We start from the raw sequence: 23,097 nt of genomic DNA, 5'->3' as shown, positions 1-23,097 counted from the left end.
GGCCGTGTTTTCTGTGCTTGCATTTCCAAACAATGAATGTATACAAACTTGTTCAATTTAATTTTCCTTATATTGAGGCGTGCAAATGCTGGTTGCAAATTTCCTGTTTGGTGAATGATAATGCTGGTGTATATCTGCAGCCAAATTCTTTTGTTCATTGGAATAAGTTATCTAGGGCGATACACCAACCACGTTGTACATTAACACGTGGATAACTCGCAACAATTAGGATATAGCTGGAAAGGGGTCAGAAATCAATGTACATGGGACATACACCACAGCTAACGTTCTGTGTTTGCCCGTTTCCTCTTCGTGTCATTGCCTTCTACACCGCGTATTCTTCGTGTTAGTGTTGTCATGTTGCCCTTGGGTTCTGCAGACGACACGTACACTGCCTACACAGATATTCGTGTCCAAGAAACAACAAGCCACTTGAATCTGAACAAACCTATGTTTATTGTGCTTTACTGAAAAAAAGAACATCCATGAGTAGACACTAGATCTGGATTGACTAGCGGAAGAATTGGTTGAGAATAGGAATGACTGGCTGCTGGCAGATGCCTTCGGCTTTGCCTGAAAAGAAAGAAACACCAATCGATTAAGTCTCTTAAATTATTATGACCATCACTGCCATTGTTACTCTGATAAAAAAATAATTGCTTTCTAATTCACAACTGTCATTGCAGATGTTCTTGGCAAAAGAAATGGTTCAGACTCAGCCATGTTGGTATTAAGTCATTGATAGCCTTATAGCATAAAAAGCTCCAGATGGATAGGACCCAAGTCAATTGATCGTTTGCTTGGAACAGGCAACGATATCCCGTGCATATTATGACAATCAGAGATTACATTTCCCGCATTTAGGTAGAGCTGCCATGGCCACATACTGCAGACCATAGCTTTCAAGTTTCACTGGTCCATTAAACAACCTTGCTGATTTTACTGTTTCTATAAACGATGAAGCTCTCTTGAAACAAGCTCAAAAAACGCGTCTTGTTTAATTCCGATGCAGCACAAGCAAGCCAAAGATACTGTCTAGCTGACAAGCTAGTAAAATAGCAACAATGCAAGGAAACCATGCTTGCACCACAATTGTGTCACAACACCTGTCAGCCCCTTTTAGATATGGTTTGTCGTATCACGAAAGAAGTATCAATGCATAATATTCTTTCTACCTATGCAGTGAAAATTGCAAGCTATGGCGGTCAATGGACATCAAAATACCCTCCCCACCTTCTTGAAAAGCTATAGTACTGCACTGTGTTCACTGAAAATTTGCCCTTTTGTTAGTAAGCGTTTTTCGAAGCAACCTGTGGCATTTTCGTGGCGTAAAGGCACCCGCAACTATGCCTGCACTCCATAGAAGGATCCTGCAGGCAGTACTGTTTATTCTGTCCATTCCTTGACTTGCAGTTACACAACCAAACAAATAATGCAGCATGTTTTTCCAGATTGTGTTGCCACATGTGAATGTGCTTAATTCGGGAAATTTCTGAAAGGAATCAAACTTATAAAAAATTTTACAGTAATTTATTAACATGCCCACACACGAATACTTCCCATGGATTTGGAGAGGCAATGAGGACAGAGCTGTTTGCTACATATTTCTACGACATTAGTGGCAACAAGATGGCCAAATTCTGTGCTGTTAATAAATGCAAAGAAACAACTTTGGCTAATATGTGCAATATTGCGTTTCCAAATTTTTTCCTTTTTTCTACCGTAGCGGAGATACTCTGTGACAATTGGTTGGAATTAATGCTACTGGCCTACAGCCTAGGACAAAACATTTACAGAGTTGCAGACACAACACTTTTTCGTTGCGATCTAACCAAAATGACGATTTAGTAACATCCAGGGAAAATGCTTGTAACTAAACAAGTGATTGTATATTTTTTTTCAAGGACACCTTTTTTTTCGCGAAACTACGGGTGATCTTATTGTTGTCAGGCTCTGGCAGCAAAATAAATTTTTTAAACAAAATTAAAAGCGGTCACCAGACATATCCAATCGAATTTATCTGAACATGCCCTACTGTCTCCAGTGCACATGTTCCCATTTTAAAGGCCTGCAAGAAAGCGCTAATTAACGTTTGTAGGGCAAGAAGGCAATGGAATATGTTACTTAAGGCGATTAGTCACAGGAGTCCTGGATCAGTAGAAGAAAATTTAAAGACTAAAAACTTGTAGGAACACATTTGGCACACTACTGAGTCACGATCTACAGCTTACCATTATTCTTAAAAAGTACCATCATTGCATTGTCCTAAAACTAACCTTAGAGGCTAAAAACTGGCATGATAAAGCTGAAGCTTGAGAAGTGAAGGCTTGCTCAACAAGCAATGGAACGACAAAAATTATATCCGTGATAAATTTAAAAGAATGCTGTTGAGGACGGTAAAGAACTAGCCACCACAACTAAATCTGTAAATACGCAAGCATAGGATGGAGTCGGTTAATGCAATCCGGATAACTTTGCAGATTACTAGGAAAGGCCTTTGTCCCGCATTGGACATAATGTATGTGACAGCACTAGGCGTCTTCGATTATGCATTACTAGATTGTCCGCAAACCGCCTGCGGCTTGCGATCTGTCTAGCGCTAACAGAAGAGCGCGTCACAGTCACGTGATCCAGCTGTCGGGAACTGTCCGAGGTTTTGTTTGAAAGCACCGTTATCGGAAGTCACTGTCCTGGCTGCCGTCGTCTGCTTTTAGCTACTTGTAGATAGCGCCCTACTCAGCGAATTCAGTAGCGTGGCCTCCAAAAGGGTGCAGGTTCAGAGCACACGTCCCTGACAAAAGCATAAGGCTTGCATAATAAAATCACAGCCTGAGAACATAGAACATCTTTGTAAAGCTCAGTTTACATCGTGCTCTCAGTCTTCGTGCCCCTTAACTTCTCTATTTAAGCCAGCTCATTCATTGCCTGCGAAATTTAAGTGGCATTGCCACACAAAACTAAGCAAAACCGCGGACGTGCCGCATCACTGTTCACCCGAAAGCACAGGCCGGTATCCTCGAAGCTGGTGAAACCGTCTACTGAAGGCCCGATGTGTGTCTAGGATAGAGCGCGTCTACGCCGTCTACTAATCCTGTGCGTCCAAAAGCAAACGCTCAAACTTGGTAACACAAGGGATCAACATACATCTCAAGAGAAATCGCCGAAGTTCCAATTATACAGGGTGTCCCACGTAATTTGAGCCAAAAATTAAAAATGTGCAAATGCCATGAAGCTGGACAGAACCAAGGTACTGCTGTTAGCGGTTGCTTTCAGTTACTCAGATTTTTTTTTCATTCCACCTAATTAGATAATCAGTCTTCATTGATTAATCGATCAACTTCTGATATATTATAGTTAGATTAGAAGTGTTCATGAGAAAATTGTGGAGGAACATGAAAAACTCCCCATGCAGTTTTCTGTTTTTCGAGTCGTGCTACAAAGACGCGTTTTCCGAGCATGAAAGAAGCCCGCGAATACACGCAAAGTGCCGCGAGGGGCCATTCGGGAAGGCAATTTTGCATGTATATTCAGGCTCCTTTCACACTTGGAAAATATTCTTGAAAGAATACCCAATAAAGTGGACGGGGAAAAGGCACCGCGGTAGCTTAATTGGTAGAGCATCGCACGCGAAATGCGAAGGTTGTGAGATCATGCCCACCTGCGGCAAGTTGCTTTTTGATCCACTTTCATTTCCATCAATTTGTCGTTTCTTTGTTTTCTTTATTAACCACAAGTAATTTCCCCTATGTTGCCCTTGGTGTCTTTGTTTGCTGTCTTCTCATGCTATGATTATTAAAAATCAGGCCCCTCGGATAACTCCTTGTCTTCTCGTTCAAGGACTAAAGCTACAGCAATTAGACCACCCGTGAAAAACTCGCATGATGGCACAGGAAACACCAATGTAACGCAAGTGATAGCTGAGTGCGCGATATTTGCTGTCTGGAACACGCAAAGTACACAGAAACACACGGCGTCAAGCACTCGCGCAGCTTTTTAAGACAGCCATCGTAGGCTAGCTGCTTGCGTATGTCCGAGCAAATATCTGCTGACAGCTTTGAGAGTCCGCAGACAGCCTGCGACCAGATGCGGGGCAGCAGTCGCAAGTGGCGTGGGACTGTCAGGGACTGATAATCGAAGAGGCCCACTGATGCCTTGTGTTCCAGTCCTACGTAATGTCTTCGTATTAATCAGCTGGTGCAGATGTGTACATGGTGAAGATGACTAAATTGACATCTTTCTTGAAGAATTTGCATTGTCTCCTACTCAATCAAGTTTGCTTTAAAACCTGCAATGAATGACGTGAATTCTGCCACGATGCCAAGGCTTATGTCTCTTGTTAGTGCTCTGAAGACAAGCGGCCTGATGAAGACAAACCTCTTGCGAAAACATTGGCTCTACACACAGCCGTCATTCGAAAACCATTGATATGTTCTTAGAAGTGAGAATATTGCGACAATCTTTTCAGGGAATTATGTAATATGATGGTCAACTTGTTTCGTAAAAATTCATAAGTATACCTGACCTTTGACTCACTTTTTCTTGTGAGTAAATATTAAGAAATTGTTGCTGTGTGCACGAAAAGACGAGAGAAGGCTAGACAGCGAGAGCGCAGGCGGTCTTTTGTTTAAATGCGCACACACACAGATATATATATATATATATATATATATATATATATATATATATATATATATATATATGTCCTGCGTAGTTGCAGCTGCACGTCAGCGGGATGTTGCAAACAACCGCATATTTTGTGAACTGTTTCATGTGCCTCCTGCTTCTTTGCGTCAACGAGTGGTATGATTCACCTTTCTTCACCCAGATTGCTTGACATGACAAAAAAAAGTTCTAACTCTCCCATCAATCTTCCTGAGACTATGGCTGGCCTCGTCATTGTGATATGCCAATGGTCACCCCACTGTAGGCCAATGCTAGACCTGGGTCTAGAGGTTCGCCTGCACTTGGTGATGTCTCGACTTGTTGAGGAGGTCATTCGGCGCTCCTGTGACAGAGCTTCGCAGCAAAAGAATGAGGTGATATTGTTACGTAAGAAGACGCAGATGAAAAGCTATATACAAGTATATTTACAACGTAATACGCCGCACTTGGCCAAGAGGCAACAGCCCGCGCTAGCCTCTAATCGTCTTCGTCGTCTTCTTACTGCTCGCCTCTTCGTCATTGGTAATACTATTCCGTAGCACTACCCCCGGCGGCAAAAGCGCCGTCCCGGAGCGACTAAAGGCCGGACTCGGAAGCAGTGTAGTAGGCCTTGAGCCTACTGACGTGCACGACATCACTAGATGCCAGGGTAGATGACGAGGTTGAGCTCACAGGAGCAATTTCGTGCGTCACAGGCGTCACCTGGCGCAGCACGCGGTAGGGCCCTGTGTATCGCGAAAGGAGCTTTTCTGAAAGTCCGACGTGACGAGAGGGCGACCACAAGAGCACGAGCGCACCAGGCGAAAACTGTACGTCACGGTGGCGGGCGTTGTAGTGACGCTGCTGAGTGGATTGCGAGTCCGTCAGTCGAGCACGGGCAAGCTGGCGTGCGTGCTCGGCGAGGACGATGGCGTCGCGCGCGTACTCGCTTGTTGAGATAGAAGCAGGAGGAAGTGCCGTGTCAAGGGGCAATGTCGGTTCGCGACCGTAGAGTAGATAAAAGGGAGAAAATCCGGCGGTGTCGTGCCGGGAAGAATTATAAGCAAATGTGACGTAAGGAAGGGCAATGTCCCAGTCGTGGTGGTCCTTGGAAACGTACTTGGACAGCATATCGTTAAGAGTACGGTTTAACCGCTCTGTCAGGCCATTGGTTTGAGGATGGTATGAAGTAGTCAGGTTGTGCTGAGTGGAGCAGGAACGTACAATGTCGGCGATAACTTTCGAGAGGAAGTTTCGACCACGGTCAATAAGCAGCTGTCGCGGGGCGCCATGCAAGAGAAAGTCCGCGACGTCAGTGGCGCAACTTGTAGGGAGAGCCATCGTGATAGCGTATCGGGTGACGTAATCAGTTGCGACGGCTACCCATTTGTTCCCAGAGGATGACGTGGGAAAGGGACCGAGGAGGTCTAATCCAACACGAAAGAACGGCTCCACAGGGACAGTGATCGGCTGGAGATGACCGGCAGGTAGCACCTGAGGTGTTTTCCGACGCTGGAAGGTATCACAGGCAGCAACATAGCGTCGGACGGAGCGAGCGAGACCAGGCCAACAGAAGCGTCGGCGGACGCGGTCGTACGTGCGGGTTACGCCAAGATGTCCTGCAGTAGGTGCGTCATGCATCTCAAAGAGCACAGTCTGTCGTAGATGTTTCGGCACGACAAGAAGATCAGGGCCATCAGGGAGGAAGTTCCTTCGGTACAGAATGCCGCCCTGGAGGACATATCGGCGTACGGACGCGTCGGTAGGTGTAGAGCGCAGACGCTCGAAGAGTGGTCGCAGCAGTAGGTCTCGGTACTGCTCATCGGTGATGTTAGCGAAGGCAGACAAAATGCCGTTGGCGGTACTACTGTCGGCGTCGTCAGGCTCGTCTACCGGGTAACGAGACAGGCAGTCAGCGTCCTTGTGTAGTCGGCCGGATTTGTAGGTGACAGTATATGAATATTCTTGGAGGCATAAGGCCCAGCGACGAAGTCTTCCTGTAGGATCTTTCAGCGAGCATAACCAGCAAATCGCGTGATGGTCTGTGATAACGGAAAAGGGCCGGCCGTATAAGTATGGGAGGAACTTCACAACCGCCCAAGTTAGGGTCAGACACTCACGCTCAGTGATGGAATAGTTGCGCTCGGTGGGTGAGAGGAGCCTGCTGGCGTAAGCGAAAACACGGTCGTTGCCGTGCTGGCGTTGTGCCAGTACTGCGCCAATTCCGTGACCGCTGGCATCAGTACGGACTTCGGTAGGCGCAGAAGGATCGAAATAGGCCAGAACGGGAGGCGTTGTGAGAACTTCGATTAGATGCGAGAATGCAGAGGCCTCGTTATCGCCTCACTGGAAAGGGGCGTCTTTTTTCAAAAGCTTGGTTAGTGGTCGTGCTATGGCCGCGAAATTTTTCACGAAACGGCGGAAGTAGGAACAAAGGCCGATGAAGCTGCGCACATCCTTGACACACTTCGGAATAGGGAAGTGCATAACAGCATGGATCTTGCCTGGGTCCGGTTGCACTCCGTTCGCGTCAACGAGATGCCCAAGGACAGTAATCTGGCGACGGCCGAATTGGCACTTCGATGCGTTGAGTTGCAGACCGGCTAGACGAAAAACGTCCAGGACTGCCGAGAGGCGCTCGAGGTGGGTAGCGAACGTTGGGGAGAATACTACAACGTTGTCCAAGTAGCACAGGCATGTGGACCATTTGAAACCGTGAAGAAGGGAGTCCATCATGCGTTCAAAAGTGGCAGGAGCGTTACATAGACCGAACGGCACTACTTTCAATTGATAAAGACCGTCCGGAGTTACAAAACCAGTCTTCTCGCGGTCGAGATTGTCCACGGCAATCTGCCAATAGCCGGAGCGGAGGTCAATAGAGGAGAAGTAGCGAGCACCATGGTGGCAGTCAAGGGCGTCATCGATCCGAGGTAGGGGATACACGTCCTTTTCGGTAACCCTGTTAAGGTGCCGATAATCCACGCAAAAGCGCCATGAGCCATCTTTCTTTTTTACCAGTACAACAGGTGACGCCCATGGACTACATGACGGTTCTATGATGTTCTTGGCAAGCATTTTGCGAACTTCTACATGCATAACTTGACGCTGAGCCGGTGACACTCGATACGGTCGGCGTTGAATAGGAGGGGCATCGCCGGTATTAATGCGATATTTAACAGCTGTAGTTTGGGCCAAAGGACGATCGTTAAAGTTAAAAATATCGTTGTAGGAAAACAGAACACGGTAGAGCTCACGAGCGTGCTCGGACGGCATGTCGGTCGCAATCATTTTCTGTAAGACTCGGGCGGCACACATACCAATTACGGGGGCTGTTCCGCCATCGGCGACACGGACAACATGTGTCGTGGCGGGCGTGATTATTTTTTTCAGGCGGGTACGAAGGTCAGCGCTCATTACCGACAAATGCGCCCCAGTGTCTTATAAGAGCAGATACAGGAACACCGTCTACTTGCACGACAAGAAGGTTCAGATGAGTGGGCAACGTCAGTGGAGGATTTGGCGGCGTAGGGAGCAATGCAGCGTCGCCTCGAGGCGCTGCATCATCTAGTTTTCCGGTTGGGAGCGGCGTCCGAAGGGAGTCGGCGAAAAGGAGCGGCGGGGCTGGGGAGAGCGAGATTGTCGTCGTTGGGGCGAAGGTGAACGAGAATAGGGGCGGTTCGGCGCAGGAGAGTCAGTGGCGGCATTATCGGAGCGTGCGGCATAGGGACGAGAAGGGCCACCTGAGGGGCGAGAGTAGGCAGTATAAGCAGACCGGGTCGGGGAAGTCCAGCGACTTCAACAGTGCCGAGAAATGTGCCCGATGCGACGGCAGTGAAAACAAATGGGCTTGTCGTCAGCAGTGCGCCATTCAGATGGGTTGCGGAAACGTGGTGGGTAAGAAGATGCGGGACGGGGCTGAATAGAAGAAGCCGGATGGGTATCAGGGCGATGGGCCGAGCAGATGGTGTGAAGGCCCATGTTTTCGAACTCCTGGCGGACAACTGCCCGGATCAAGGAAACCGTGACTGCAGGTGCGTTGGTGGGGCTGGATTCGAAGGCAGCCGGATAGGCGGCCTCAATCTCACGCCGGATGATCTTGGTAATATCGCTAGTGTTGTTGGGACGAGGAGCGTCGGCACAGGAAGATGTCGCTGGGGTGCTGGGCAAACGGGCGAACTGCTGGTCGATACGTCGGCTTTTAGCGAGTTCCAGGCGGCGGCACTCTTTTATAACAGCATCCACCGTCGTGACGTTGTTGAATACGAGCAAGTTGAAGGCGTCATCAGCAATGCCTTTGAGTATGTGGGATACCGTGTCTGACTCATTCATGTGTGCATCAACTTTGCGGCACAGAGCCAAGACGTCCTGAATGTACGTGACATAGGGCTCTGTCGACGTCTGCACACGGCCGGAAAGCGCCTTCTGCGCGGCAAGTTGGTGACCGTAGGGGTTGCCGCACAAGTCTCGGAGCTTTTGTTTGAGCGAATCCCAACTGGTCAGCTCATCTTCGTGCGTCCGAAACCAAACTCGAGGTGTGCCACCGAGGTAAAAGACTACGTTGGCGAGCATGATAGTAGGGTCCCACCGGTTATTGCGGCTGACGTGTTCGTACAGGCTGATCCAGTCGTCGACATCTTCCCCATCTTTGCCCGAGAATACGCCAGGATCACGAGGAGCAGGTGGAGTGATGTAGGTCGTCGAAGTGGCAGCAGGTGTCGGGGGCGGCTGAGTCGAGTTGTCATCGCCGGGAGCCATGAAGCTAGGCTCGACGTACCGTCCACTGCGAAGCTCCGTGACGAGGTACAGGGAACGTTCACTTCAACCAGATATGTTACGTAAGAAGACGCAGATGAAAAGCTATATACAAGTATATTTACAACGTAATACGCCGCACTTGGCCAAGAGGCAACAGCCCGCGCTAGCCTCTAATCGTCGTCGTCGTCTTCTTACTGCTCGCGTCTTCGTCATTGGTAATACCATTCCGTAGCAATATGAAAGGCAGAATACCCTCCTTAATACATGGGGAGAGATCCAGTACACATGACACTCGACCAAGAAACACTCAGGTCCAGAAATGGGAAATCGCTGTCTAGTCGTAGTTTTGCCGCTTCCAGGAACTCATCCAGCACAGCAGACAAGACAGAAAACAAATCACTAGACTAATTTAGTAGCCTTCATCATCATCATCATCATCATCAGCCTGGTTACGCCCACTGCAGGGCAAAGGCCTCTCCCATATTTCTCCAACAACCCCGGTCACGTACTAATTGTGGCCATGCCGTCCCTGCAAACTTCTTAATCTCATCCGCCCACCTAACTTTCTGCCGCCCCCTGCTACGCTTCCCTTCCCTTGGGATCCAGTCCGTAACCCTTAATGACCATCGGTTATCTTCCCTCCTCATTACATGTCCTGCCCATGCCCATTTCTTTTTCTTGATTTCAACTAAGATGTCATTAACTCGCGTTTGTTCCCTCACCCAATCTGCTCTTTTCTTATCCCTTAACGTTACACCTATCATTCTTCTTTCCATAGCTCGTTGTGTCGTCCTCAATTTGAGTAGAACCCTTTTCGTAAGCCTCCAGGTTTCTGCCCCGTAGGTGAGTACTGGTAAGACACAGCTATTATATACTTTTCTCTTGAGGGATAACGGCAACCTGCTGTTCATGATTTGGGAATGCCTGCCAAACGCACTCCAGCCCATTCTTATTCTGATTATTTCCGTCTCATGATTCGGATCCGCCGTCACTACCTGCCCTAAGTAGATTTATTCCCTTACGACTTCCAGTGCCTCGCTGCCTATTGTAAATTCCTGTTCTCTCCCGAGACTGTTAAGCATTACTTTAGTTTTCTGCATATTAATTTTTAGACCCACTCTTCTGCTTTGCCTCTCCAAGTCAGTGAGCATGCATTGCAATTGGTCCCCTGAGTTACTAAGCAAGGCAATATCATCAGCGAATCGCAAGTTACTAAGGTATTCTCCATTAACTTTTATCCCCAATTCTTCCCAATCCAGGTCTCTGAATACCTCCTGTAAACACGCTGTGAATAGCATTGGAGATATCGTATCTCCCTTGCCTGACTCCTTTCTTTATTGGGATTTTGTTGCTTGCTTTATGGAGGACTACGGTGGCCGTGGAGCCGCTATAGATATCTTCCAGTATTTTTACATATGGCTCATCTACACCCTGATTCCGCAATGCCTCCATGACTGCTGAGGTTTCGACTGAATCAAACGCTTTCTCATAATCAATGAAAGCTATAACGGTTGCTTATATTCTGCACATTTCTCTATCACTTGATTGATAGTGTGAATATGGTCTATTGTTGAGTAGCCTTTACGGAATCCTGCCTGGTCCTTTGGTTGACAGAAGTCTAAGGTGTTCCTGATTCTGTTTGCAATTACCTTAGTAAATACTTTGTAGGCAACAGACAGTAAGCTGATCGGTCTATAATTTTTCAAGTCTTTGGCGTCCCCTTTCTTATGAATTAGGATTATGTTAGCGTTCTTCCAAGATTCCGGTACGCTCGAGGTCATGAGGCATTGCGTATACAGGGTGGCCAGTTTCTCTAGAACAATCTGTCCACCATCCTTCAACAAATCTGCTGTTACCTGATCCTCCCCAGCTGCCTTCCCCCTTTGCATATCTCCTAAGGCTTTCTTTACTTCTTCCGGCGTTACCTTGGGGATTTCGAATTCCTCTAGACTATTTTCTCTTCCGTTATCGTCGTGGGTGCCACTGGTACTGTATAAATCTCTATAGAACTCCTCAGCCACTTGAACTATCTCATCCATATTAGTAATGACATTGCCGGCTTTGTCTCTTAACGCATACATCTGATTCTTGCCAATTCCTAGTTTCTTCTTCACTGTTTTTAGGCTTCCTCGGTTCCTGAGAGCATGTTCAATTCTATCCATATTATACTTCCTTATGTCAGCTGTCTTACGCTTGTTGATTAACTTCGAAAGTTCTGCCAGTTCTATTCTAGCTGTAGGGTTAGATGCTTTCATACATTGGCGTTTCTTGATCAGATCTTTCGTCTCCTGGGATAGTTTGCTGGTATCCTGCCTAACGGAATTACCACCGACTTCCATTGCACACTCCTTAATGATGCCCACAAGATTGTCGTTCATTGCTTCAACACTAAGGTCCTGTTCCTGAGTGAAAGCTGAATACCTGTTCTGTAGCTTCATCTGGAATTCCTCTATTTTCCCTCTTACCGCTAACTCATTGATCGGCTTCTTATGTACCAGTTTCTTCCGTTCCCTCCTCAGGTCTAGGCTAATTCGAGTTCTTACCATCCTGTGGTCACAGCAGCGCACCTTGCCGAGCACGTCCACATCTTGTATGATGCCAGGGTTAGCGCAGAGTATGAAGTCTATTTCATTTCTAGTCTCGCCGTTCGGGCTCCTCCACGTCCACTTTCGGCTATCTCGCTTGCGGAAGAAGGTATTCATTATCCTCATATTATTCTGTTCCGCAAACTCTACTAATAACTCTCCCCTGCTATTCCTAGTGCCTATGCCATATTCCCCCACTGCCTTGTCTCCAGCCTGCTTCTTGCCTACCTTGGCATTAAAGTCGCCCATTAGTACAGTGTATTTAGTTTTCACTCTACCCACCGCCGATTCCACGTCTTCATAGAAGCTTTCGACTTCCTGGTCATCATGACTGGATGTAGGGGCGTAGACCTGTACAATCTTCATTTTGTACCTCTTATTAAGTTTCACAACAAGACCTGCCACCCTCTCGTTAATGCTATAGAATTCCTGTATGTTACCAGCTATATTCTTATTAACCAGGAATCCGACTCCTAGTTCTCTTCTATCCGCTAAGCTCCGGTAGCACAGGACGTGCCCGCTATTTAGCACTGTATATGCCTCTTTTGGCCTCCTAACTTCACTGAGCCCTATTATATCCCATTTACTGCCCTCTAATTCCTGCAATAGCACTGCTAGACTCGCCTCACTAGATAACGTTCTAGCGTTAAACGTTGCCAGGTTCATATTCCAATGGCGGCCTGTCCGGAGCCAGTGATTCTTAGCACCCTCTGCTGCGTCGCAGGTCTGACCCCCGCCGTGGTCAGTTGCTTCGCAGCTGCTGGGGACTGAGGGCCGGGGTTTGATTGTTGTGTTCATAGGAGGTTGTGGCCAAGTACTGCACCAGGGTGGCCAATCCTGCTCTGGTGAGGGAGTGCGTTACCGGTTCTGGTCACCGGGATCAGGCCACACTCCAGGCCTGTTTGTGCAATTTTATCAACCCGCGGATTGTTTTTTTTTAATCCGGTGGAAAATTGCCGGCACCGGGATTCGAACCACGGACCTCTTGCACGGGAGGCGGGTGTTCTACCTCTACGCCACCGCTGCCTTCCTTCACGTCATATAGGCTGGAAAGTTTCCAGAGAAGCAGAATACCTTTACAACGCTGGTTCTCACAGTAGCTAGTGCTTTACGATTAGTTGACAGTGTTCTCTGCAGTGAGAAGTCACTATTAGTGTGGTTTAGCAGCTTTTAATGTCTCCTGCATAGTGCCGCGTATGTTCAAGTAAGCATAACTACTACTGAAAGATATGCTCCGCTATCTGGGCCTGAAGATTTTCTGTGATGAGAATCGTGCTAAAGCTATGTCCCGCACGCAAAGGCGTTTTGACCTTTCCTATTAGCGCACTTGAATATTGAAACATGTTGTTGCTACAGGAAGACCAGAGAGCAATCTCAACACTTGGCACCACCCCGAAGTGGAGGGGAGCTTCCATAATCAGGTACAATGTTTGCTTTTAACAGTGCATTCACACTGCCTTTTGGCACGCGTCGTCAAGAAGCATTTAATGGAGTTGAACGTAGGTGACATCTCAGGTCAAGGAAGGCAAGGCCTACGACTGTTATGCTGTCAGTACACAAATGCAGCTGTCAATTCTAGCAAACTGCGGGGAGAGTTGAAAGTACCTTATTATTTTCAGCGCCAAGCAATCTGGATACGTACAAAATTGTGAGCCGGACCAGGTAATGACGTGAAGTTTGCATCAAGAAGTATGTGCTGGAGTTCATAGGAAGTACGGTTGATGATGTTTACAACATCCCACTGTCCTGCAGCAGCAATTATGTAGGACAAACTGGCCGACAACTCAAGGGTTATCTTACAAAACCTGCATAAACCCTTGACGCAACTTTGTGGGAGCAAAGTAGCAACTGATGCTGCTCTGTGCACTTGTTGACCAAATTTTTAGTAATGTATCCTCGTGACACAATTTAAACGCATACACAACTTGCATAATAGCTTCCACTATACTAGCGTGTCTTCATTTGATCTGCTTGGCAAATTGAAGTGTTCAAATCAACTGCAGGAGCGTTCTCAATCGGGCTCATTGGTACATGTATAGAAGGGAATCAAACAAGGCTACGGACAGGACGAAGGAAATATGTTGCTCTGTCTGTCGCCGTCACTTCGTACTAGCACTAGCACTTTTCGTTTCCTTTTTAATACTCATCTATTTTGGTCGCCTTACCATGCGACACAGCTGCAAGCTTAGGCTATAAAGTTACATTGTTACGTTGCCTTCCAATGTCGAACTCAAGTAATTATGTCGTCGCACATTCACCTATTATACTTAGCTCAGAACTAACTCAGAGTGAGCTTACTAGTGGCTAACCTTAGTTACCATGGAGCCCATGCATTACAGTGCTAGTGATCAGTATGCAGTGTTCTTGCATACTCATTAAGGCAACACTAGACAATCATTTTATTGGTGCATGTTTTATCTGTTGCCTCAAATTCTGAATTCTGGCACTATTGGAGTTTTTCAAACGCCACTCATGCGTGCACCGAAGTCGCGTGTGAAACAATATCAATTTAAAGTCGACGTGCTCGTGCTCAAAATTACTCGCATAGGCCTCGTCGTTCCGCCAAAATTTGCAGTCATTGTCCATTAAGACTGCACATGTAAGACCGATATACGATAGAATGGCACAGCTTACCAGAACAAAGAGCACCACTCGACAGATGGCTGTGGCCCACAGGTATTGCAAGCAGGCCCTCATGGCTGAGAAAGTTCGCGAAAACTGGCACACAGACATACTTCACTGGCACAATAGCTGCAATTGAAATACTAATATCAGGTGTTTTCAGACCAGTTGTCCACAGTAAAGCAAAAGCATTTTCATACTGATTACACCCTTGCACATAAGCTCGTCGTCGATTTACTGATTGCTGTGGTATAGCTTGGTATTGTCATTCATATTATTCCACATTTAAAAGAAGGCTTGACGAAGCACCTTCTACTCGGAAAAACAGCAGACATTTTGTTATAGATAACTAAGAACAAGCATTTTAAAATAATTATTCTAGTGATGCATATATGCTGAAAATTAGTCTATGCAACTAGAGACGGTCAGTATTAGAACCAGCCTTTAACATCAGCGTTGACAGGTCTTCTCATTTGTTCTTACACTAGTTTGAAACATTTACAATTTTAGATTGTCCATGACATACCTTTGGCCACCGCTATTCTTTGTAAAGGTTACGTTAAAAATGACTTATGAGATGCATTTTCATTACAATTACGGCCGCATATGGGCAGATGTTACGTGTAAATCCACTCCCAGAATACCTGAAATAGTAACGTAATGCGTCAGAAGATTGATCGTCAGCCTTGTAGCTGCCACAACTAAAAACAAAAAGAAAAAATACGAGAAACATCTGATGCAGATTGCCAGCTACCAAATCAATCCATTTATTCCGCAGCGACCCTTAATGGGTATCAGGCGGATACATTCAATTGCGATCGAGCACAATTGCTTTGGCTCGATCCCAAGTTAATGGGTACCGCGTGACGCCAGCGTTACCTAACACTGCAGATGGCACTAGGTTACTACAGCAAGCACGCTACACCGTCCTTGCATTGTAATGTAAGAGCATACGGATTCCGCGCGCTCTGTGAGGTCTTCATGCACACGCAACCTTTCAACTCCGGACAAACCATCTTTCAATTCCGGGTATGAACACAGCGATTATGCACGCCTAGCCAGGACACTGCGTCATAAGCTTAAGGAAAAATATTATTGGCTAAGAATTTCGCTGTGATGCAATGCGTCGCCGAATACGGCTAACATAGCGTTACACCGCATCGAGAGAGATTGCTCCAAGAACACAGCACAACACTGTGCAAACTGGAATGCTAACGTAAGTAAACCAGCTGCCACATACAGCCAAGAACGGAGTGCTACAGACTTCATCGACGCTGATATTGCCTGCGCTTCTCAATGTATACTCTATATGAAATCAGCACAACAAACGCTACACCACAGAGAAAGAAATACAGGAGCGGACACTCCCATAGAGCCCAGTGGCCGAATTGACTGTAGCGCGCCAAGCCGTCGGCGTTAATACCTGAACCACACTTGCGGTTTCGGTTTTGTGCGCGCGCTTTTTAAATTATAGCTGGTACGCGTCACGCCACCTGCGCTGTGTGTTTTTTTTTTTTTTTGCTTCTACAGCTTAACCGCACGCGGTCCTCGTGCGCACTCGTTTTATTATTAAGTAAAATTGATTGCGAACGATCTATACAAGCCTCCATCAAATACGGATGTATGGATGAATGGATCGAACAACTTTATTGAAAGGTCCTGCGAGCTGCGGGGCGCAAGGCCCCTTAGTACGGGCAACTCCCACGTTGAGACAGGGAGTTTTAACTCCCTGGCCGCATCGTGGTCTCGCTGGACGGCCCAGAGCTGCTCCGCCAGGTCCGTGCTACGTAATGCTTCTTGTAGCATGGCAGAGTCTTGATCCTTGTTTGCGTGGGTCCGACCACACGGCCAGAGCAAGTGATGTACGTCTAGTGTGCTAAGGCAATTTTCGCAATATGATGATGTGTATAGCTCAGTCATGTAATGATGTAGTCTGTTCTGCTTGGGGTATGTGTTGGTTTGAAGTATTCTGAACGTTAGGCCTTGAGGCTTGGCGAGCTTATTGTGAGGTGTGCTGTATATTCTGCGGTCTAGATAAAATGGCTTTGTGATCTCGTTTCATGTGGAGGAAGGATCCCGATTCCCGCAGGGATGGTCACGACAATAATAGGTGGTGTCGCGGAGGTTCAGGTCTTGCGCACTCCTGTGAGCCATCTCATTGAGATTGGGAGGGGCGTCCTCGATCTCTCTGAGCTGTGCCGGGAACCAGCAGATGGTGTGATGCGGCAGCGATGCGGGTGTATTGACTATGTGTAGTGCTTGTCTTGCAAGGGCTCCTTTCTGAAAGGCTTTGACGGCCGAGCGTGAATCGCTGTCGATGTGTGTGGTGGTCGGGTCTGTGAGCGCGAGTGCGATAGCGACCTGTTCTGCTATCTCGGTCGTGTGGGTCTTGACTGTGAGAACGTTTGTTCCTTGAACTTGCTTATTGACCGCGGTGGCAACGAAGGCCTTCTTGGACGCGTACTGTGCCGCGTCTACGAAACAGGCTAGGATCTTCTTATCACGTATTTCGGGCAGGATGAACGATCCGTGTGCCAGCCTTCTGGGTTGATGGTGCTAGGGGTACATGCTCCGCGGGAGTGGGCGAACCGTGTAGGAGTTGCGTGGGCCCATCGGAATGCTTTGGTATAGATTCTAGACTGCTGTGGTGTCATGACCTAGTTTGGGTAGGATTTCCTTACCCAGTTTCGTTCCAAAAAGTCTTGTCAATTGTGCCCGTTCTTTAGCTTCGGGGATTTTTTCAAGTGTATTATGCACCGCCAGTTGCAGCAGGAGCTCTTTTCCCGTACTTTTGGGGACGCTCTGCGCTAGTTTGACTGGCTTCCTCAGTTGCACATTGAATGTATCCTTCTCCGCTACCTTCCATCCGTGCATGGCCGCCTCGTACGTGAACTGGCATAGCGCGAAGGGGTGTGTTAGCTTGAGGACATTTTCTTCCTTAAGGCCGTGTTTGTTTGCTACGCGTCGTACGAGATTCATGGCATTATTCGACTTTGTCACGATCTTCTCCGCTGTCGCGGCGTTAGAGCCGTTGCTCTCCACGAGCATGCCGAGGACTCTGATTTTGCTGCCGTGCGGAATGGTTCCTCAGTCTTTTGTTCTCAGAATAATGACGTGTGTGTCTCTGATTTCGCTCTTTGGATTGGCTCGATGGTTTGTAGACGAGGACCTCCGACTTGGCGGGCGAACATCGCAGGCCCGTGAGAGCGAGGTATCCTCGATCGCATCGATCCCTTGCTGTCGAGCGTTCTCAATTGATCACAGGCTACCTCCGGGGATCCAGAGCATTACGTCTCCTGTGTATATGGTGTATTCGGCGTTCTCAATTTCATCGATTCTCTTGCCTAGGCTGGCTAGCGCCAGCTTAAAGAACGTTGGAGAGATGACAGAACTTTGCAGGGTGCCCTTGGCTGCCCAGTTTATATTTCTGGGACTTGATTTCCTCTAGACGCAGGGCGGTGGTTCTGTCGCTCAGGAACAATTTTGTATAAGCGTAGAATCTAGCGCTGAGGTCGAGCTTCGCGTCGAGTATGTAGTCATGTGATAAATTATCGCAGGCCTTTTCGGGGTCTAGCCTAAGGATTACTCTCGCGTCTCTCGTGTCTGCGTCAATGATCTCATGTTTGAGGAGCTTCATGACGTCTTGGGTGGATAGCCCAAGTATAAAGCCGATCATTGTTGCGGGGTAGATATCATCTCCTTCGAGATGTTTTGAAAGCATGTTTACGACCGCGTGTTCGGCTACTTTTCCGGCGCAAGACATCAGCGAGATCATCTTTATGCAATTGCACGTGGCACATCGCATATGTGCCACGTGAAATTTCAATGGAAGCAAGACATCTTGTAAAATGAGGAAATGTTTATTTTACTCCTTGTCAGTGCTCGTTGCGGGCTTTTTGTGCATTCATCCAACGTTGTGGCACCGCGTAAGCAGCAGTAGTTTCAGTAGGAAGCTCCACCAGACGACGTCAGCTGAAAAAAATTAAATTACAAGCAAGTGTCATTTTGGTATTCACATCTTAGAATACTGCGTATAGAGGCGAAGCATGCGAAAGTGTTGAATGGGCGGCATTGCCAACAGAAGCAGTTCTCTTTTACACACACGGCCTAGAAAATACCCAGCTTATCCCAAACAATACCGTACATACCAAGAAAACATTCTATTTCCAAGCATTCCCCTCTCCCTGGACCTTATTTGCTGCATTTCAATAGCACGAATACACGGGCTACTGCGCGTTTCAAGAACTTGGCTACAACCGGCACGATAATACGCAACGAATACACAGAGGTGGCCACAACACAGGCTGTCGACCAGACCATGCTGGGCGCTCGCAGAATTCCTTCTACTCGCACTCAAGAGAAATGCGTGGGTGCCGTTCAGAAGACAGAATTTTCAAGTTAACAGTTCCTGGCGTTTGGGCTCCTTGGCGTTATATCTTGCGCGTTCTGCCCGCGCAAGCAACACACTCCGGTGTTATCACTCTCGACAATTGGTCGTCACGTTTTCGACAAGCGTGAGTACCGCACGAAGGCTTAAATTGTTGCGGGGCCATAAAAATTGTCACAAACTTGTCGAAGTAAGGTTCGGTACGCGCTAAACTAACTTTGTAACCGCGGCCGAGCTGCTTTTGCGCTAACCGCATCACAGCGCCAGGCGCGCCCACTGCGCTCGAAAGGTACCCCAAGAAGTAGCGAAATTAGTTACAATAATGTTGGCCGTCACAGAAAGCGTCAAAACTTGCCGCAGTAAGATTCAGTACACGTGAAACTGCGTCACAGCACCCTGTGCGACCAGCCTGCCCAAAAAACACCGAAATAAGTTAAAATAATATTGGGGCTCTTATAAATCTTCGCAACCATCTCCGAGTACGATTCCGTAATCGAAATTAACTGCGCCACGATGGCCGTTAACGATTCGTTAACTTCATCACAAGTGTAGCCTAGGTGCCGTGCCGTAAGCCTAATAATTGCTTGAAATGCGTCACAGACAGTTAAAAAAAATCTCTCAATTTGCCGTAGTCTAATAGTGTAGTGGTGCCATTTCGAAGTTCTGAACGCACGCAAGAATTCGCCGGGGCACACCAAACCAGGCTAAATCCAACAGAAAAACAGGCAGACGGGTGACCGAACAGGCCAACACTCAGATGCGTGGCCGGTCTCGCTCGCTTCGGCGGTGTGGCCGACGCATGCACGTTGCTCGTCATTCGCCGAATCGCCGGTCGCTAGGCAGCGGAAGTAGGCGGCAAAGTTTAATTTATACGCAGATATTTTCGCTTTTGTCGCGAAAGAATGAAATAAATGACACAATTTCTGTTAACCTCATTTCACATTCTGTTATTCGATGCTCGCGGCAGCAAACGGTCGGCGTTAATACTAGCGTGACGTATTTCCTGTTGCCAGTTTTCGCCGAGTGTCCAATCTTGTTATATTTCTTTCTCTATCGCTACACCCTTTATCACAGACTCGCGATGTCACGGCTTTATGAATCCTCATCGCCAAGCAGGAATGAATGTCGTTACAGGGTGTGCTCACACCACGCAATTGAGCCCGTCACCTGCCATCGCGGTGCATTACGCACGCGTGACCTGCACTAAGAACGAAAAACGGACACTTAGATCACATGCCTGTATAGCAATCCATCGTCGATTCCTTCCTATTCTCAGAGTGAAATCCCAAATGTAACAGGAGTACCACCTCCGCACACCCCCATTTGCAACCGCGGTCCATTTCGTACTGTTGTGCCGGAGAAATGCAACCCGCCGTGTAGGAGTGATGAAGGGTGGTAAGCAGCGCCACCGCTAAAACCTCTTCCCAGTGTGTGTGTATATTTACGATTCGCCTATGAATGTTGAAACAGCGTTACCTATGGTAATATTATGTAACTGTCAGTGAGAGTGGGCAGTGTCTTTTCTTTATATTCTTTGTGTGTTGATTTTTCGCTCTCAACCTGTTTAGTTACTCTCAAGATGAAAAGCGGATGGCTCTCCGTATTTCATAAACAGAGCTCACGTCCGTTTTTTTACGTAGTCTGCCGCCGTTTTTCATGAAACAGAACGGTCTACGTAACTTTTACATAAGGTTTGACCGTAACATAACAAAATTTTTTTACAGTGTAGACCATCCGCGGCGCCTGTGGGAGGCAGCCGTAAAATGCTTGCCGGTGGAAAAAGTACGAGCGCGCTCCCAGCCGAGTACTCGGCTAATGCGGAACCTTAACACGTGGAAATGCGCATTCCGCGGGTGATTCTGGATACTAAGAGCTGCTATTGAATGCTATATTAGAAAAGTGCAGGGACGGGGGAAGGGAATCTACGAGATTTTGCTGTGCATGCCCGCAGATTTCGAGGGCATTTGCATGGTGCGGGCGCCATCCCCGGGACAGTTCATCTTTAGCCGAGTGTCGTGACTGGGCGACCGCTGCGATTTCCTTGTGTACTTAGCGACATGAATAACTGGCCAGGCTATATCTTCACTCCGTCCATAACGCAGTGAGAGAGAGAGAGACACACACATGTACGAACACAGAGTGAAATGCAGAGTAAGTCGGGCCCTCGGTTAATGCTTGCTGCTCTTTTCAACATGTTTTGTGCTTGCGGGATTGGGCGTTTTATAGCAGCGCTGCCAGTAGTGCTCTTTCTCGTTGGCCCGCAAGCTACTACGAAACGGAGACAACCAATATGACCGATTGAACAAGGTAGTCTTCCAGCAAACTAGCAAGTGTTCTCAACGTGCCGTAAATGTTGGATAAATTTGTTGATTTCAGCGCACGCGGTATAGAAAGAGCCATCGTGAACGCAGAATGGTTGAAATTATTTCGTGATGTAAACATTTCGCTATTTTCTGTTTCTTTCGTTGCAGAAAACTTGGAGGCCTTTAAACACCTTTACGCCGGTGTTGTCTTCGTTGAGAGACTGCCAAGGAACATCAATGGCAAAGTCATCAAACAACAATTAAAGCAGTTGTACGAGACAACTACAGTGTACTAAGACCCCGCAAGCAATTCCTTTTTAATTGAAATAAAAACGCAAATCAAATGATCGCGCTGCAGCCATTGTTGTACGTGGGACAAGTTTTTCAACTGGTTAGCACTTTTTCCTGACTGTGGTACGTTGTTGATCAGTATTTGTCGTTCGTCTTTGCCAAAAATATCGCACCACTGCACAGAACCAGTGCTGTCCGATCGTAGAAGCGGCGAAACGATTTGGTAACGACCAGATCACTTTTCATTGTAGGTGTGTCTGTGGACAGGAGAATTCAATATAAAATTTCCCCGTGGAGAACCATGGGGGAAATTTGGGTGTTGTCATACTGGTCGAAAAACAAGAACCAAACACATTAAACTATATCCAACATATCTTACTCAGGCAGCACCTCACAATATTTCAAAACATCTGTATAATTCTGACGTTCGTGAAAGAGAACAAATAAGTGCACATGGGTGGCCAAGGGAGGAGAAGCGGTACAGACGGCAACCAGATTAAGTATAGTTGAATAAACGGAATGGTAAATAATGAAAATACTTATTCATTAAAGCTAGTCTCAGTGCCCAGGAGGGTGTTACAGAGGGGATGGGTACGATGAGCAAGAAAAAAATACTCGTTCCAACAATTATTCGTATTTAAAGCGATAAATTCCAAATATAATAGGCTACTGCAATCTCGAAAGATGATGCGCGCTCGTTGCAAGCTATGGAGGAGGGAAGAGGGTTCCACCCGGCAGTGGTCCTTGGCAAAAAATAATCACTCAATTTTAGGATTTTACGTGCCGAAACCGCAAATTCATTATAAGGCACGCCGTTGAAGGGGACTGCGGATTGATCCGCAGGGGATCTTGAACGTGCCCCAAGTGTGCGAGGCACGGGCGTTCTTGCATTTCGCCCCCATCGAAATGCGAGCTCCACAGCCGGGATTTCTCCCGCTACCTCGTGCTTAGGAGCGCAGCACGATAGCTTTGACAGAAAAGCGTCTGAGAAAACGTTTGTGGGAGAAAAAAGATTGAAAACGTTAAACCGATGATCAAGATGCGACATGTGCGAAAGCTCTCGAATGATTTCTTTTTTAAGTGAGTTACACTCTTAAAATTCTCACACCCTTATGGGTGTAATAGGGGTGTACTTATCTTTTCACCCTTGTAAACACACTTGAAACACCCTTATTTAACGAAAAACGGTGTTCAAGAAGAAAACGCCCTTGGAACACCCCAGTTTTCTAATTTACACCCTAATTATAAGGGAGTAAGTGAATAAGCTTACAGTATATGATAAATGAACATTGGCAGTTAACGCGTTGCTATTGGATACATGAAACGCGCGCTACCTGCGCTTGAATCAGGTAGGTGGAATGACTAGATCGGGGCATCAAGGCAGCAGCGCACTGACTCCGAACAGCGGTCAAAAATGAAGTTTCCCACGAATGTTGATATCGAACGGATGACACTAACGCGCCGACTTTGCATAGCCAGATATCTTCAAAAGGCTTCGCATGATCAATGGCAA

General features: G+C 47.2%; 1 protein-coding gene across 1 annotated transcript in view; it reads left to right on the top strand.

Moving 5' to 3' along the window:
• The window catches only part of LOC142584098 (luciferin 4-monooxygenase-like), a 136,059-nt gene extending 114,437 nt beyond the window's left edge, over positions 1-21,622 (top strand). The window contains exon 6 of the mRNA XM_075694271.1: positions 21,462-21,622. Within this exon, the coding sequence (XP_075550386.1) occupies positions 21,462-21,589 (128 nt within the window). The 3' untranslated portion in view covers positions 21,590-21,622. The remainder of the gene's footprint in view (positions 1-21,461) is intronic.
• Positions 21,623-23,097: the final 1,475 nt, after the last annotated feature.

This window comes from Dermacentor variabilis, chromosome 6 (genome assembly GCF_050947875.1).
Source record: "Dermacentor variabilis isolate Ectoservices chromosome 6, ASM5094787v1, whole genome shotgun sequence".
Taxonomy (NCBI): Eukaryota; Metazoa; Arthropoda; class Arachnida; order Ixodida; family Ixodidae; genus Dermacentor; species Dermacentor variabilis.
The sequence above is the reverse complement of the archived record's forward strand: the minus strand, read 5'-3'. Positions and strand labels throughout refer to the sequence as shown.